Source organism: Carya illinoinensis, chromosome 8 (genome assembly GCF_018687715.1).
Source record: "Carya illinoinensis cultivar Pawnee chromosome 8, C.illinoinensisPawnee_v1, whole genome shotgun sequence".
NCBI classification, from domain to species: Eukaryota; Viridiplantae; Streptophyta; class Magnoliopsida; order Fagales; family Juglandaceae; genus Carya; species Carya illinoinensis.
Window position 1 is genome coordinate 27,444,874 of NC_056759.1, and position 15,872 is coordinate 27,460,745.

General features: G+C 32.8%; 1 protein-coding gene across 1 annotated transcript; it reads left to right on the plus strand.

Moving 5' to 3' along the window:
* The first annotated feature begins 438 nt into the window (after nucleotides 1-438).
* On the plus strand, nucleotides 439-2,995 carry LOC122274752 (peptidyl-prolyl cis-trans isomerase Pin1). Its single transcript, XM_043083771.1, has 2 exons — nucleotides 439-864; nucleotides 2,616-2,995. The coding sequence occupies exons 1-2, from the start codon at nucleotides 618-620 to the stop codon at nucleotides 2,738-2,740; spliced, it is 372 nt and encodes a 123-aa protein (XP_042939705.1). The 5' UTR covers nucleotides 439-617; the 3' UTR covers nucleotides 2,741-2,995.
* The last annotated feature ends 12,877 nt before the right edge of the window (nucleotides 2,996-15,872 follow it).

Here is a 15,872-nt window from a genome sequence, read left to right on the forward strand (position 1 = left end):
ACCTTCTCTTTGTCTAAATGGTGTTAGTACTCTACCAAAAATCGATTATCACCCCCATCACGAAACTACACCCATACCTTTTGATTCCAAACTTTGGCCATTGTTGATCTTAAGGCCTCATTGTTAGCGTTCTTATCATTGAAGCAGTGCAAGTAGGCATTTGTCACATTGTGTAACTTAATGAATTGCAATTTCATCTTCTAAAGCCACTACCTCTTCTTGTTCTACCTCAGTCAAGGATAGGCCCTTCCACAATCGTGTTATTTTCTAAGCCATGACTGTAAAACTCTTCAACTATAGTCTCTTACGTACGTTTTGTCAAAGCAAATCACCCACTCCCCACCCTTCAAAAGGAGAAGAGGACCCGTCATTGACTATCCGAGTAAATTTAACTATTTTACGTTAATTTATATATTTATTTTGTGAAATCTACAAAGCATTTCTCGTTACCTAATCGCAAGCACTTAAAAGAGCCGCCAAGCCAAGCCCCAACTCTCTCTCTCCTCTTTCTCTCTCTCAGCATTGCAAAGATAGAGACCGATCGGAAGCGAAGGAAAACCTCGATCCCGTCGGTAGATCGGACGTTAGACAGGGATAAACACAAGAAGAAGACGAGAATGTCGGCTTCGACGACGACGGCCAATCAGGTTAGGGCATCGCACATACTGATCAAGCACCAAGGGTCTCGAAGGAAGGCCTCGTGGAAGGATCCAGAGGGGCGGGTCATCATGAACACCACTAGGGATAGCGCCGTGTCTCAGCTAAAATCCCTCTACGATGACATTGTTTCTGGAAAGGCCAAGTTCGAAGACATCGCCTCTCGTTCCTCCGATTGCAGTTCCGCCAAGCGTGGCGGCGATCTCGGTCAGTTATTTACTTTTCTGGTTGGTTGACTGTAATTTCCAATAAAAGAAAAAAAAGAAGGGAAAAGTTTGATTCTCATTTGTTGTGCTAATTTAGGGTTTGAGAACACTCTCCAAGTATTTGCTTCTAAAATCTCAGTTTAATTGTCTTCAATTCTCGAAAAGCTCATCTTTTCACATTTCTGGTTGTTTGCGTTAACTGTCAAGGATATGGAAATCATGACTAAGGCTGCGTTTGGTTGGAGAGTAAAAGGGGATGTTGGAAATTCCAATGTACTAAATATTACGGTAAAACGGACCATATACAAGCCTCGGACCGAAAAGACAACTGTAAGGCAGTAGAAAAGCTTTCCCACAAAGTTCTTTTGATGTTTAGAAAGCAAACCGTTGAGAGCAATACACTCATAAATCTTAAGAAGGAAAAGAGAAGCAATTACAGAGGTTCTTGAATGTATGTGAAGTCAAAGGGCGTGGAAACATTATGAAAGATGGGTGGAAAACAAAGGGAAGGATAAAAAGAAAAAGGATTTCCTTCTCATGACGGACGGGTTGAGATATCGCAGAAATAGGAAAAATAAAATAAAAATATGCTGTGATGAAATTTCGGTGATCTTTAACTTTGAACTTCCTGAGTTTAAGTTGTATGAATCATGCATCCTCTATCCACTTATGATGATTTGAAACCACCATGGTGTGGAGGTTGAGGGCTGGAATATTATCAATCCATACTCCAGCACGCCTCCAAAAGTGTTAAAAAAATTGGGAGAAGTATATTCTGCATCCTCGATCATCTGGTTGCCAAAGCTGCCAATTTGCTCCCAAGCTGCCAAAGTGGCAATTTGCATCCTAGATACAACCTGGTTGTCAATATTGTGTCATCTGTCCTTTTTTTCATCAACCTTGACAATCATATGTAAACTACTATTATAAATTGTCAAAAAGTGGTACTTTGGAATGGAAATCAACGATTTTGTTAGTTTGGGATGCATATTGGAAAAATGTAGTTTAGGGGTGCGAAATGTATTTTCCCCAAAAATCATATTGTTTTCCTTTGTTAGTTTGCTGTTTTGTTATGAACTTATTTTTTTAATTGACGTTTCTTTTAATTTTGTCAATCAAACTTTTCATTTAACTCAACAATTAGCTAATTATTTTTGGTTTTTCTTTCATACCAACCATTTTTCCAGCATTTAAGTACTTGCAATCTTACGATGTATTCTAAAAACTGTGCACTCGGGTTATGCCTTTGAGTTATTTTTTAATAATATTACTTATAAAACCAAAAATGAAATCATTAAAATGATAGTGACAATATGTCTTTATGGCGGTAGGAAAAATGTAGTCTGTAATTCTGTGGCAACCTTGTTTTGGGTTTTTCAATGTTGTCGTCGTGTATAATTGTGCAAGTGCTCTTGTAGTAGTTAATTACATATGGTATAAATGATTTTACCATCTTATCCCTTTGAAAAATCTCCCACTCTGCATGTTGATGTTCTTTCCCATTTATCATTGTCAAATGTGCCTGGCGGTGAAAAATAAAAAATGAAGATGAAATCCTAAGTTCACCTGTGCATACAGGATATGTGTCATTGGCTGCGAGCGAATTATTTCATACTCATCTTTTAAGTCTCTCTTTGGGCTTATTTTGTCACTATATGCTACTCGTGGAGCTTACTTGAGTTTAAATTATGATTCAACCGAATTGGATTATGTATTGTTCTAAACAGAACTCCATGTTTAACATGGCCGCAGGTCCTTTTGGCCGGGGCCAGATGCAGAAGCCTTTTGAAGAAGCAACATATGCTCTCAAGGTCGGTGAGATAAGTGACATCGTGGATACCGACAGTGGTGTCCACATCATTAAGAGAACTGGTTGATTATTCATGAAGAAACATATTTGCTCATATTTAAAAACATTAATCAGTGTGCTGACCCAACATAATTGATGTATCTATCTTATTGTATTTTGCTCCTAGTGAGAGCAACATGAACCATCTTATGACTTATGATTTTGGTACTTAAATGACTGGTCTGATCGATCTGCTTGGGAGGATCATGTTGACTTGTTTCCTATAACATTTACTTTATCTGTAATGGTGGATTGTGATGGTTGGGTGGTTGGGTGCCAGCAACAAAAGCTCTCGCTTTGATCTCTCTCTCTCTCTCACTCTCTGAGTTGTATTTCGATTAAAACAAAAAAAAAAAAAAAAACCTCTTAGTTCTTCCTTTGTGCTGCAGAATATTAGTGATGCAAAATTGAGTACCTTAGCGCATGTTTGTGATTGTGATGGGTAATATAGCTTTTAGCTCTAGGTTTTTTAGTTGTAGAGCTATTTACAACTATTAAAAAGTTATTTACTTATTAGTAACTTTATATCTAAAGCATTTTCAGACATGTTACATTTTGGGAATAATATAAGAAACACTTTTTGAGTTAAAAATGACATAAAAGATCATTAGATTTTTGTTAACATTGTGTTTTGTTCGTCTATAGGTCAGGCTTTCAATAGTTCGGGTCTTCAATTTGGGTGGCTTGTAATCATAGAAAAGAGATTGGCAAAGGGTGGTCCTATGGCGGCTGGGGAAGCCTATAAGGATTAAGTTAGCAAAGAATCTTTAGATAGTATTGATAAAATGGAATTCAAGCGAGAAAACTTCCAACATTACTATATCGGTTTTTTTTTTTTTTTTTCTTTACGTAATAGTCTTTTATATACTTTGCCTAGGGCCAGGCGACCATGCCCAGGGGCTGGGGGAGAGGTGTCATGTCCCTTACGCCATACTTTTTTAATGTGGCTTGACTCTCTGGGAAAGTGATTAATGCGGCGTGATTTCTTAGTGAGAGCTTTTAATGCAACGTGATCCCCTGATGATGTTTTAAAGTTCCGTCCCGTCGATATAGCGTGTTTTCATTCACTTTTGTTAGTATAGTTTTCTGTGCTCCCTGAGTAGCATCTCATCACTCGATTCGAAACCTTATGCCCAATTTATGTGGGTCGGAAGTCTCCCATCTGGCCGCCAAGGGGCTTGACGAGCCTAGGCCTTCACGCCTTAGGCCTGGCATTTCAGACCCCCTTAGGATGGGAGAGACCTCCCAAACGTCTGGTCTAGGCATGTTCTCTTGGGGGTCTAGGCATGTTCTCTTGGGGCTTAGACTTTGGAAAAATCCCCCCCAACAATTATGATCAAGTCCTTGATAAAAATCATATATTATAATCAAATAAAAATGAAAATAATCTAATAGGATTTTCAATAATATAATAAAAAAAAAATCCCTTCAACAATGCATAAGTAAAATAGTAATATAATTATACTCAATATTTATAGGTAAAAGTTGTAATTATCTGAAAGTTATATGGATAATTTCGTATATTGATAGTCTTATTTAAAATTTGAACTATGTTCCGCATTATCTAAAAGAACACGTTTGGGGAAAAGCATCCAAAATGAAACGTATATAACTGTTTTAAGATTAGAAAATACTTTAATATGTAACAATCAAACAATCTAATTTTATCATGAAGAGCTTTTGAAGTTATTTAAGCATTTTTTACAACCTCTAATGCAATCACAAATAGGCCTTCATATTTTAGAGTGCTCGAGTTCTTGATAGACTTGCAAGTGTTTTGGCCTTTGGGGGTATTGATACAGATTGATTTTGTGCTAAAATTATGAACATAAATTCATCAGTCCTTGTAGTTAAGGGCATGTTTAGACATTTGAAGTATTTCATAATTTTGTGAATGCTAATAAAATGGTTTGCATGAATATATTTTATTAGATTTTAGAAAAAGAGAAAAAAAAAAAGTTGAATAAAAATATTATAAAGTAAAAAAATTTAATATAACTTTGTTTTGATTCAAAGGTCTTTCTTTACATAATGTTGTCCAGATGACTAACACAAGAGGGTGGGTGAATTGAGTTATATTAAAAAAAATAATAATTATAAATCAAATATATAATATAAAATATAAACAAAATATGAAATAACAATAAATATAAAGAGTAAGGGTAAGAGAGAAGCAAACTCAGTATGTTAACGAGGTTCGGCCCCACTGCCTACGTCCTCGCCTCAAGCTACCCCTTGAGGATTCCCAAATTCACTATTCAACCTCCTTCAGGTGGAGATAGAAACCTATTACACCTTTAAACAACACTGCTACAAAGGATCCGTATAGAACACCCTCTACACTTGCAATCACCTTACAAGTGGTGATTCAACTATTCCCCGTATAGAATACTTTCCACACGTACAAGGGTTATACACACCCTTTTTCTGATACAAAAGCTGATAGTGGGTAGGTTATTAGAAAACTCTCCTCAATGAGTGAAATAAGAACAATACAGCACAAACTATATCTCTCAAAATGAATAAGGATTAAGACTCAATGCTTAGAGAAAAGAGAATGAAAGCTTTAAATGAATGTTGTATGCTCTGGATGTTGTGAATGTGAAGCTCTCAAATGATCTATTTATAGGCATATGAGACTTCATATTCAAATTTAAAAAGATTCACATGTCAAAGACAACATCATTCACTTTTTCAAAAAATTCAAATAAAAGGTTCTTCTTTTTCAATTGTCAAAGACAACATCATTCACTTTTTCAAAAAAAATCAAACCTAATCTTTTACTTTTGGCATATGACAAAATGAGCACACTTTCATTTTCAAAAAATTCAAACCTAATCTTTTACTTTTTGTATATGACAAAATGAGCACACTTTACTTTTCAAAATTTTCAAACAAAATCATCTACCTTTTGTATAAGTCTAAAAAAACATCAATCACTTTTGAAAATATTCAAATAAAACATGCACATGTGAAAGATGACAATCAATTATCTTTAATATTTTCAAAGTTCAACCCTTTAATCAAGGCATGCACATGCAAAAGATGACAATCAATCATCTTTCAAAATTTTCAAATTTAATTTTCAAAAATATTCATGCACATGTAGAAAATGTATTTTAATGCTTTATGATAAAATATTAATTTTGAGCATTAATTCTAATTTCGAATTTTAAGAGATTTACAACATTACTCTATGACTTTCATGTGAACTTGTTTCCTTCTTGCTCATGCTTGGTTCTTTGATGTGCTTGATTCCATTGTGTGAACAACTTGAGTTTGAAACTCCTTTATTCTTTAAATTCATTTGTTATCATCAAAATCCATGTGTAGATTTATAATCACATGAAACTTGAAACCTTGAGTTCAACAATTTTCCCATTTTTGATGATGACAAATACTTGATAGAACTTGAAACTGTATTAATACTTAAGCTCCCTCTGAAAATATGCGTTAGTTTTTCAAGCAAAAGTATAAATATAATTCCAAGTATATATAACAAGTTTAGCAATTTAAACAATGTTAATGTTCTAGTCTAAAACTTCTCCCCCTTTTGGCATCATTAAAAAGGATCGGCAGTAAGTAAATGGACTGAAAAAAATGATGCGTTTAATAGTCACTGTAGATAGTTGAAAAAGGAGCCGTCCGTGACCCGACAAATGCTGCAAAGTCTCGAGGCCTAACTCTATGAATTTAGTGCGGTTAGAGATTTAAACAATCGCCTGATGTTGTTGACAAACGTGATTGAAGGCTCTGAGTTGCTATAAAAAAATGATCATTTTCATCTATCGAATGCCAAAAAAAATAATTGCTTCTTAACCTGAGTTCTGTTTTACCACAACGATAGAACGGCTGAGTAATTCTCTTCCACTAATGTTCCAGACTTGAATCAGGAACCCTTGACGCATCAATCATCAATCTTCTCTCCTGAGGCCGTCAATACCATGATAGGAGCAGTGAACCGTTCTTCTAGTAAGGCTGATTCTGAGATTATTGCAGAATCAAGAATGCTCAGTAGTCAATATGCTGCCTCTGTTACGATCATGTCTAGGAGGTTAATGGCGAGGGTGAGTGAGATTGATCATCTTAACATGCAAATATCTGAGTTACGACAGAAGCTTGCTAATAAGGATAGTGAGAATAAAAGGCTAAAGCAAGAAAACTAATAGTTGAAAAAATTTACAGATTGGTATGCTCATGATTTGCAACCACGAATAGAGGAGCTGGAACGAGAAAGGGTTCAGATACAAGGTCAACATCAGCAGATAACAACAGAGGTTCATCGTTTACTAAAAAAATAGGGACAATCTACTGTTAATCTCGCTTGGTTAGTAAGAAAACTTTTGAAAATGTGTGTCCAGCATATCTTGTATTTATTTTGACTAAATAAGATTTGAATAGACAATAGTTTGTCTTATTCTTTATGCTATCTTTATAAAATCAGTCCTGGAGTTCATCTAATCTGTATCAAGTTTTCTTCTCATCTCTATAACTTATCTGCATTCTTTCAACATTCTCGTTTTAAGCCTTCTATTCTTTTCTCAATGGCTCATTCTTCTAACATTTCTCTAGATCCATCCATGAGGCATTCTGCATCTCAACCTCCTGTCCTTTCTGCAGCTGCCATTGGTGCCATGTTGCAGCAAGAAAATAATAATCTGACTAATAAGTCAGATTCTGATGCTATTTATGACTTGGTGAGATTCTGATGCTATTTATGACTTGGTGAGTCTTGGAACTCGCTACTCTTCCTCTATTGTTGCTTTTTCTCAGCGGCTACAAGCCAAAAATCATGAAGTTGAAAAGCTCAAAGAACAAATTGTTGTACTTCAACGAATTGTTCAAGAGTCTCACACAAGGGAAGGAATCATTCGGCAGAAGAATAAACAGTTGAAATCTTTATTAGATTCTTCATTCCTCTTGCCGGTTCCCATGGATAAGAATGACATGATATTATATGAAGAGAATGAGCGTCTCAAACATGAGGCTAAAAATCTCAAGTTTATGTAAAAGTATTTAAAAAATCTATCTCTATTTTTATTGATTCTCGTCTATCTTTTAAGAGATATTCATAGCATGCATCATACCTATTTCTCTTCTGATCATACATAATCTATCTTCTGGTAAAAGCTTTGTGAAAATATCTGCTAACTGATCGTGTGTGTTTGTGAATTCTAGTACTATATCGCATTTCTGCACATGATCTCGAAGAAAATGATATCTTATTTCAATATGCTTAGTTCTAAAATGTTGTATTGGGTTCTTTGAAAGATTTATAGCACTTGTATTATCACATTTGATTGAAATGTGATTATACTTGAGTTTAAAATCTTCAAGTTGTTGTTTCATGTAGAGAACTTGAGCACAACAACTACCCGCAGCAACATATTCTGCCTCAGCAGTAGATAGTGCAACAGAATTTTGTTTTTTACTAAATCAGGAAACTAATGCATGACCTAAGAAATGGCATGCTCCACTAGTGCTTTTTCGATCTATTTTATAGCCAGCATAATCTGCATCTGTGTAGCTGATTAGATCAAAAGATTTATACTTAGGGTACCATAATCCTAAGTTAATTGTACCACTAAGATATCTAAGAATGCGCTTAACTGCAATTAAATATAATAAGCTATATAAGCACACACTAAACATAATATCTGGTCTACTAGCTGTTAAATATAATAAGCTACCAATCATACCTTGATATATCTTCAAGTCAACTGGCTTACCGGATTCATCTTTATCAAGTTTAGTTGATGGGCTCATTGGTGTTCCAATTTCCTTAGCATTTTCCATCCCAAACTTCTTCAATAATTCCTTAATATATTTTGATTGATTGATGAATGTCCCACTTTTTGCTTGCTTAATTTGCAATCCGAGAAAGAATGTAAGTTCTCACATCATGCTCATCTCAAATTCTTCCTGCATAGTCTTAGCAAAAACTTGACACATATTTTCATTAGTACCACCGAAAATTATATCATCAACATAAATCTAAATCAAAAGCATATCATCATTTTCATATTTAATGAAAAGAGTTGTGTCGATTTTTCCTCTTGAAAAACCTTTTTCAATCAAGAAACCACTGAATCTCTCGTACCAAGCTCTAGGAGCTTGTTTAAGTCCATATAGTGCTTTTGTGAGTTTGAAAACATGATTTGGGGAAATATGATTTTCAAAACCTGGAGGTTGCTCAACATATACCTCTTCATTTATAAAACCATTTAAGAAAGCACTTTTAACATCCATTTGAAAAAGTTTGAAATCTTTATAACAAACATATGCAAATAGCATTCGAATAGCTTCTAATCTTGCGACTGGTGCATATGTCTCATCATAATCGATTCCTTCTTCTTGATTAAAACCTTGGGCTACAAATCTAGCCTTATTTCTAGTTATGACTCCGGACTTATCTTTCTTATTTCTAAAAACCCATTTTGTTCCAATAATAGTATGATTTTTGGGTCTAGGAACAAGTGTCCAAACATCATTTCTTTCAAATTGATTCAACTCTTCTTGCATAGGTAGAATCCAAGATTCATCAAGAAGTGCGTCATCAATATTTTTGGGTTCAATTTGAGATAGAAAAGCAGTATGATTGCAAATATTTCTAAGAGATGATCGAGTACTTACACCTTGTGAAGGTTCTCCCAAAATGTGTTCCACTGGATGATCTTTCACAAATTTACAATGTTTGGTTGCATCTTATATTAAATTTTGATGATCTTTCTTGATGGCTCCATGTTGAACTTCCTCTATTGTTTTCTCTTTGTTGAGATTGAGACTTTCCGTGTTATTTATACCTCCTGTTTCTTCATTAATAGATTTCTTGGAGAGTGGAGAATTAGATTCATCAAATACTACATACATAGATTCTTATACAGTCAAAGTCTTTTTATTGAATACTCTATAAGCTTTACTATTAGTAGAATACCCGAGAAAGATACCTTCATCAGATTTTGCATCAAACTTGCCTAAATTATCCCTGTTATTCAAAATAAAACATTTGCATCCAAATACATGAAAGTAACCAATGTTGGGTTTTTTCTCATTCTAAAGCTCATAGGGGGTTTTATCTAATTTAGACCTTAGCATAACTCTATTTATAACATAACATGCAGTACTTACCGCTTCGGCCCAAAAATAACTAGGCACGTTTTTCTCATTGAGCATTGTTCTTGCCATCTCTTGAAGAGATCTATTTTTCCTCTCTACTACCCCATTTTGTTGAGGAGTTTGAGGAGCAGAAAAATTATGCACAAAACCATTTTCATCACAAAAAGTTTCAATATTTTTATTAACAAACTCTTTTCCCCTATTATTTCGGATATTTGAAATAGTATAGCCCTTTTCATTTTGAATTCTCTTGCATAACTTGGTAAAAGCATTATGTGCCTCATCTTTATGAGCAAGAAAGATGACCCAAGTATATCTAGAGAAATCATTAACAATAACAAATGCATAATATTTTCCTCCTAGACTTGCAACTCTATTTGGTCCAAAAAGATCCATGTATATCAGTTGCAATGGTCTAGTAGTGGAAATATATTTCTTAGTTTTAAAAGAAGTTTTTGTTTTTTTACCAAATTGACATGCATCACAAATTTTGTCTTTAAGAAAATTTGTTTTTGGTAAACCTCTCACAAGATCATTTTTTGAAAGTTTGGAAATAAGTTCCATGTTGGCATGACCTAATCTTCTATGCCATAATCAACTAGTTTCATTTTGATCTGAAAAGCAAATAGCATCTTGTGAGGTAATTTCTTCAAAATTAATTGTATAAACATTATTGTTTCTAAAAGTAATAAAACAAATATTACAATCATGATCATTCAAAATAATGCACTTATCAATTTTGAAAGTAACTGTAAATTCTTTATCACATAATTGACTTATGCTCAAAAGATTATGTTTTAGACCTTCAACAAGTAGAACATCTTCAATTATGAAAGAAAATTCATTACCAATTTTACCTATTGCCACGATCTTCCCTTTCGAGTTGTCTCCAAATGTCACGTGTCCTTCTTCTTTAGATCTAAGATCAAAGAACTTAGTCTTGTCTCCCGTCATGTGTCTTGAACATCCACTATCTAAAAACCATTTGCTTTTACTTGTGGAAGACTTCATGCATATCTATAAAAACAATAAAAATGATTTTTCTTGGTACCCAAGTTCTTTGGGTCCTTTATTTATTAGTATTAGAAGAAACAAGACTTTTAGGTACCCATATGGCCCTAATAGTCATTGTATGATTTCTTCTAATAGGACAAGTATGATAATTATGATCATTTCTATTATAAAAATTGCAAATAGCATGTGACATATATGAAAAACTTGAATGATTATAATAATATCCTTTTTTGACAAAATTATTTTTATAAAAAGAATTTTGAATATTAGTTTTTGATGTACAATGATTATCAAATAAATTTTTATAAGGTTTGTATTTTTGTTTTGGCATATATCCCAAACCTGCCTTGTTAAAAACACATCTTTGACTACCAGGAAGTTTTTCAAAATTTTTTTTTCCATTCGTAAAGTTTTCAACAATATTTTCTAAATCGGTTTTCTTCTTATTCAATTCAAAATTTTCATCTTTCAAAACGATACTTTCTTTTCTTAAAATTTCAATTGCGTTTGTTAAAGAAGAATTTTTCTTTTTCAAAGCAGTATACTTGATATCCAATTTTTCAAATTCCTCATATACCTCTTCTAAAACATTTTGCAATTCTTCATATGAAGGATCTTCAATATGATCAAGATTTGTTACCTCAATGTCATCTTTAGCCATAAGAGAAAGATTTGTTGATTCTTCATTGCTTGCTTCACTATCTGAGCTACTTGAATCATCATCCCATGTAGTTTTCATTGCTTTCTTGCCCTTGTTTCGATCTTTCTTTAGCAGAGGACAATCTGGCTTGATATGACCAGGTTTATTGCATTTATAACAAATTAAAGTGTCATTTTTACCTGAATCTTTCTTGGAAAACTTTTTGAAGGATTTCCTCGTAGGAGTTCTATTTTTCTTCAAGAACCTCTGAATTCTTCTTGTTATCATTGCAACTTCTTCATCTTTATCTTCATTTTCCTCATCTTCATCACTTTCGCTTTCATGATGAACAACTTTAAGTGCTAAACTCTTCTTTGGCTTTCCTTCTTCTTCTCCTCTTTTCAATGTGTACTCATGGGTGATAAGTGACCTAATGAGTTCATTGACTTCGAGCTTCTTGAGGTCTCTAGCTTCAAGAATCGCTGTAACTTTTGATTTCCAACGTTTTGGTAAAGAGTTGAGAATTTTTCTTACTATCTCCACCTTGGAATAAACTTTGCCAAGAGCTATCAAGCTGTTTATGATGTTAGTAAAACGAGTGTGCATACAAGAAATTGATTCATCATCATTCATCTTAAATATTTCATATTCATGAGTAAGAATATAAATTTTTGATTCCTTGACTTGCGAAGTTCCTTCATAAGTTACTTCCAAGTTATCTCAAATTTCCTTTGTCGTAGCGCAATTCATTATTCTATTAAACTCATTTCCATTAAGAGCATTATATAATAAATTCATAGTAGTTAAATTTAAAGTATAAAGTTTATCGTTTTCACGATCAAACTCTTCTTCTTCCTTTTTGACCTTTACTCCATCAACCACTTTTGTTGGAATATAAGGTCCATTTACAATACATTTTCAGATTTCTCTACCTTGAGTTTGAAGAAATATTCTCATTCTAACTTTCCAGAATGAGTAATTATCTCCACAAAAGAGTAGAGGCCGACTGCTAGATTGACCTTCACAAAATGAAACTGCAATATTAACCATAAGATCTTAACTCAAAAGATAGTTAATCTTATAATAGAGCTCTTAGCTCTGATACCAATTGTTGCCCAGATGACTAACACAAGAGGGTGGGTGAATTGAGTTGTATTAAAAAAATAACAATTATAAATCAAATATATAATATAAAATATAAACAAAATATGAAATAACAATAAATATAAAGAGTAAGGGTAAGAGAGAAGCAAATTCAGTATGTTAACGAGGTTCGGCCCCATTGCCTACATCCTCGCCTCAAGCTACCCCTTGAGGATTCTCAAATTCACTATTCAACCTCCTTCAGGTGGAGATAGAAACCTATTACACCTTTGAACAACACCGCTACAAAGGATCCGTGTAGAACACCCTCTACACTTGCAATCACCTTACAAGTGGTGATTCAACTATTCCCCGTATAGAATACTTTCTACACGTACAAGGGTTATACACACCCTTTTTCTGATACAAAAGCTGATAGTGGGTAGGTTATCAGAAAACACTTCTCAATGAGTGAAATAAGAACAATACAGCACAAACTATATCTTTCAAAATGAATAAGGATTAAGGCTCAATACTTAGAGAAGAGAGAATGAAAGTTTTGAATGAATATTGTATGCTCTGGATGTTGTGAATGTGAATCTTTCAAATGATCTATTTATAGGCATATGAGACTTCATATTCAAATTTAAAAAGATTTACATGTCAAAGACAACATCATTCACTTTTTCAAAAAATTCAAATAAAAGGTTCTTCTTTTTCAATTGTCAAAGACAAAATCATTCACTTTTTCAAAAAAAATCAAACCTAATCTTTTACTTTTGGCATATGACAAAATGAGCACACTTTCATTTTCAAAAAATTCAAACCTAATCTTTTAATTTTTGTATATGACAAAATGAGCACACTTTACTTTTCAAAATTTTCAAACAAAATCATCTACCTTTTGTATAAGTCTAAAAAAGCATCAATCACTTTTGAAAATATTCAAATAAAACATGTACATGTGAAAGATGACAATCAATCATCTTTAATATTTTCAAAGTTCAACCCTTTAATCAAGGCATGCACATGCAAAAGATAACAATCAATCATCTTTCAAAATTTTCAAATTTAATTTTAAAAAATATTCATGCACATGTAGAAAATGTATTTTAATGCTTTATGATAAAATATTAATTTTGAGCATTAATCCTAATTTCGAATTTTAAGAGATTTACAACATTACTCTATGACTTTAATGTGAACTTGTTTCCTTCTTACTCATGCTTGGTTCTTTGATGTGTTTGATTCCATTGTGTGAACAACTTGAGCTTGAAACTCCTTTATTCTTTAAATTCATTTGTTATCATCAAAATCCATGTGTAGATTTATAATCACATGAAACTTGAAACCTTGAGTTCAACACATAAGTTGAGAGGAAGTCTTATAAAAAATTATGTGAATGTGATTCATAATTATCTGTTATATATTAAAAAGTTTTGGGAGAGTGGTTGTTTAATAATGTCTATGGTTGGACAAAGCAAAAGTAGCAACCAATAATCAACTTTCTACTTTATTTTCCAAATGGTACAATGTTCTATATTCTATTGATACATCGAACTTTAAAAAAGATTCATAAATATTATTTAAGATTTATGATGAATTTGTTCAAGAAGTTGAGGTTGAGAATATTGTGTAGTTCATCATAGAAAATGACACAAATTATAAGGCTGCCAGAAAAAAGTTGCAACAAAAGTATGGCCTTTTCTTTTAGTTCCCTTGTGCAGCTCATTATATAGACTTCATGTTAGAGAATTTTTTAATCCCAAGCATTTTCCTATTATCGATGAAACTATAAAAAGGCAAAGAAGATATTAAAGTTCATTTATAGTCATGCTTGGACTTTGGCCTTGATTAGAAAAGACTTCACCAAAGGTTATGATTTATGTTGCTCTACAGTCACAATGATTGCAACAAACTTTCTAAATATACAACACTTACTTTTATTTAAGAATGCACTTCAACAAATATTTACTTGTGATAAATGAGTAACATCAAGTCATTCTAAAAGCTACATAGAGAATGATATAGCTGAAATTATTCTAGAAGATAAGAGTTTTGAGCTCGATGTCATTTTATTGTAAAAATAAGTGGGCCTTCAGTTAGAGTTATAGGACTTGTCTATGGGGAAGATAAACATGTAATGAGGTACTAGTATGATGCAATCGAGAGAGCAATAGAGAAAGCAAGATTGAAAAAAAAAAGTTATTATACATGTCATTTATCTGGATAATTGATGATAAGTAAGATAAGTAGCTTCACAATCTATTGCATGCATCTGATTGTTTTATTAACCCTGAAATTTACTTTAACCCTTGCTTTAAAAATAAAATCAAAGTTTTAAGAGAGTTTATGCCTTGTATTATGAAGTTGGAACTTTATCTTGATAAGCAAGACATAATCATCGAACAACTTCAATTGTATAAACATGTAGTCGATGACTTTGGAGATTTTTTAGCAACCCGCCAGCATGAAAAAAATTAGTCCAACTATTATTGATATCATTTGTTACCTAGTGTGGATTTATATTTTAACTTATGTTTTGTTTAAATTTTATTTAATTTTAACTAATTATTGCACTTTTACTATAGTTGCATGTTGGACTAATTTTGAAAATGAGACTCCAACTCTTCAAAAGTTTGTAGTTTGCAATGCAATTGGTTGTGAAAGCAATTTGAACACATTGACGTTTATTTATTCTAAAAAGAGGAATAGACTAGAGCATAAATATTTGAATAATGTAATCTTTATTCAGTATAACTTGAAGCCACAAGAGATGTAAAATTTTTCAAAACTAATGTTATTGACTTTTGAAAAATATGTAACATTTACACTTACATGACTTTCATTTTTGCAAAAACATAAAAAATGGAAGAGATATTCTTGATCCAATCAACATTAAAAACTTCAACTTGATAGAGGAATGAGTGGGTGAAGAATCAAAACTAATAAATGTAGAAGACCTCGATTGGGAAAGTGTTGAGAAACCATTAGCCTCACTAAATTTGGAAGGTGATGATAATGTTGATCTTTATGTTGACGATGGTGGTGGCAATTGTGATGAAAATATTTTGATTACCATTTCAAACTTTGATCCTTATTGTCTTTTAGAATTAGAACCGAGAAGTATCATTGTGTTTTCTGATATGTATGATTTTAAGATTTGGATTGAGGAGTAATATTGAAGAACCTAACTTGTTAATTTGTTTTCTAACTATAGCATTTCTCAAGATCTCAACATCCTTTGCCATCTTAGATTTGTAATTTTGGAACATTATCCATGCATAACTAATGTGATAAATCCATC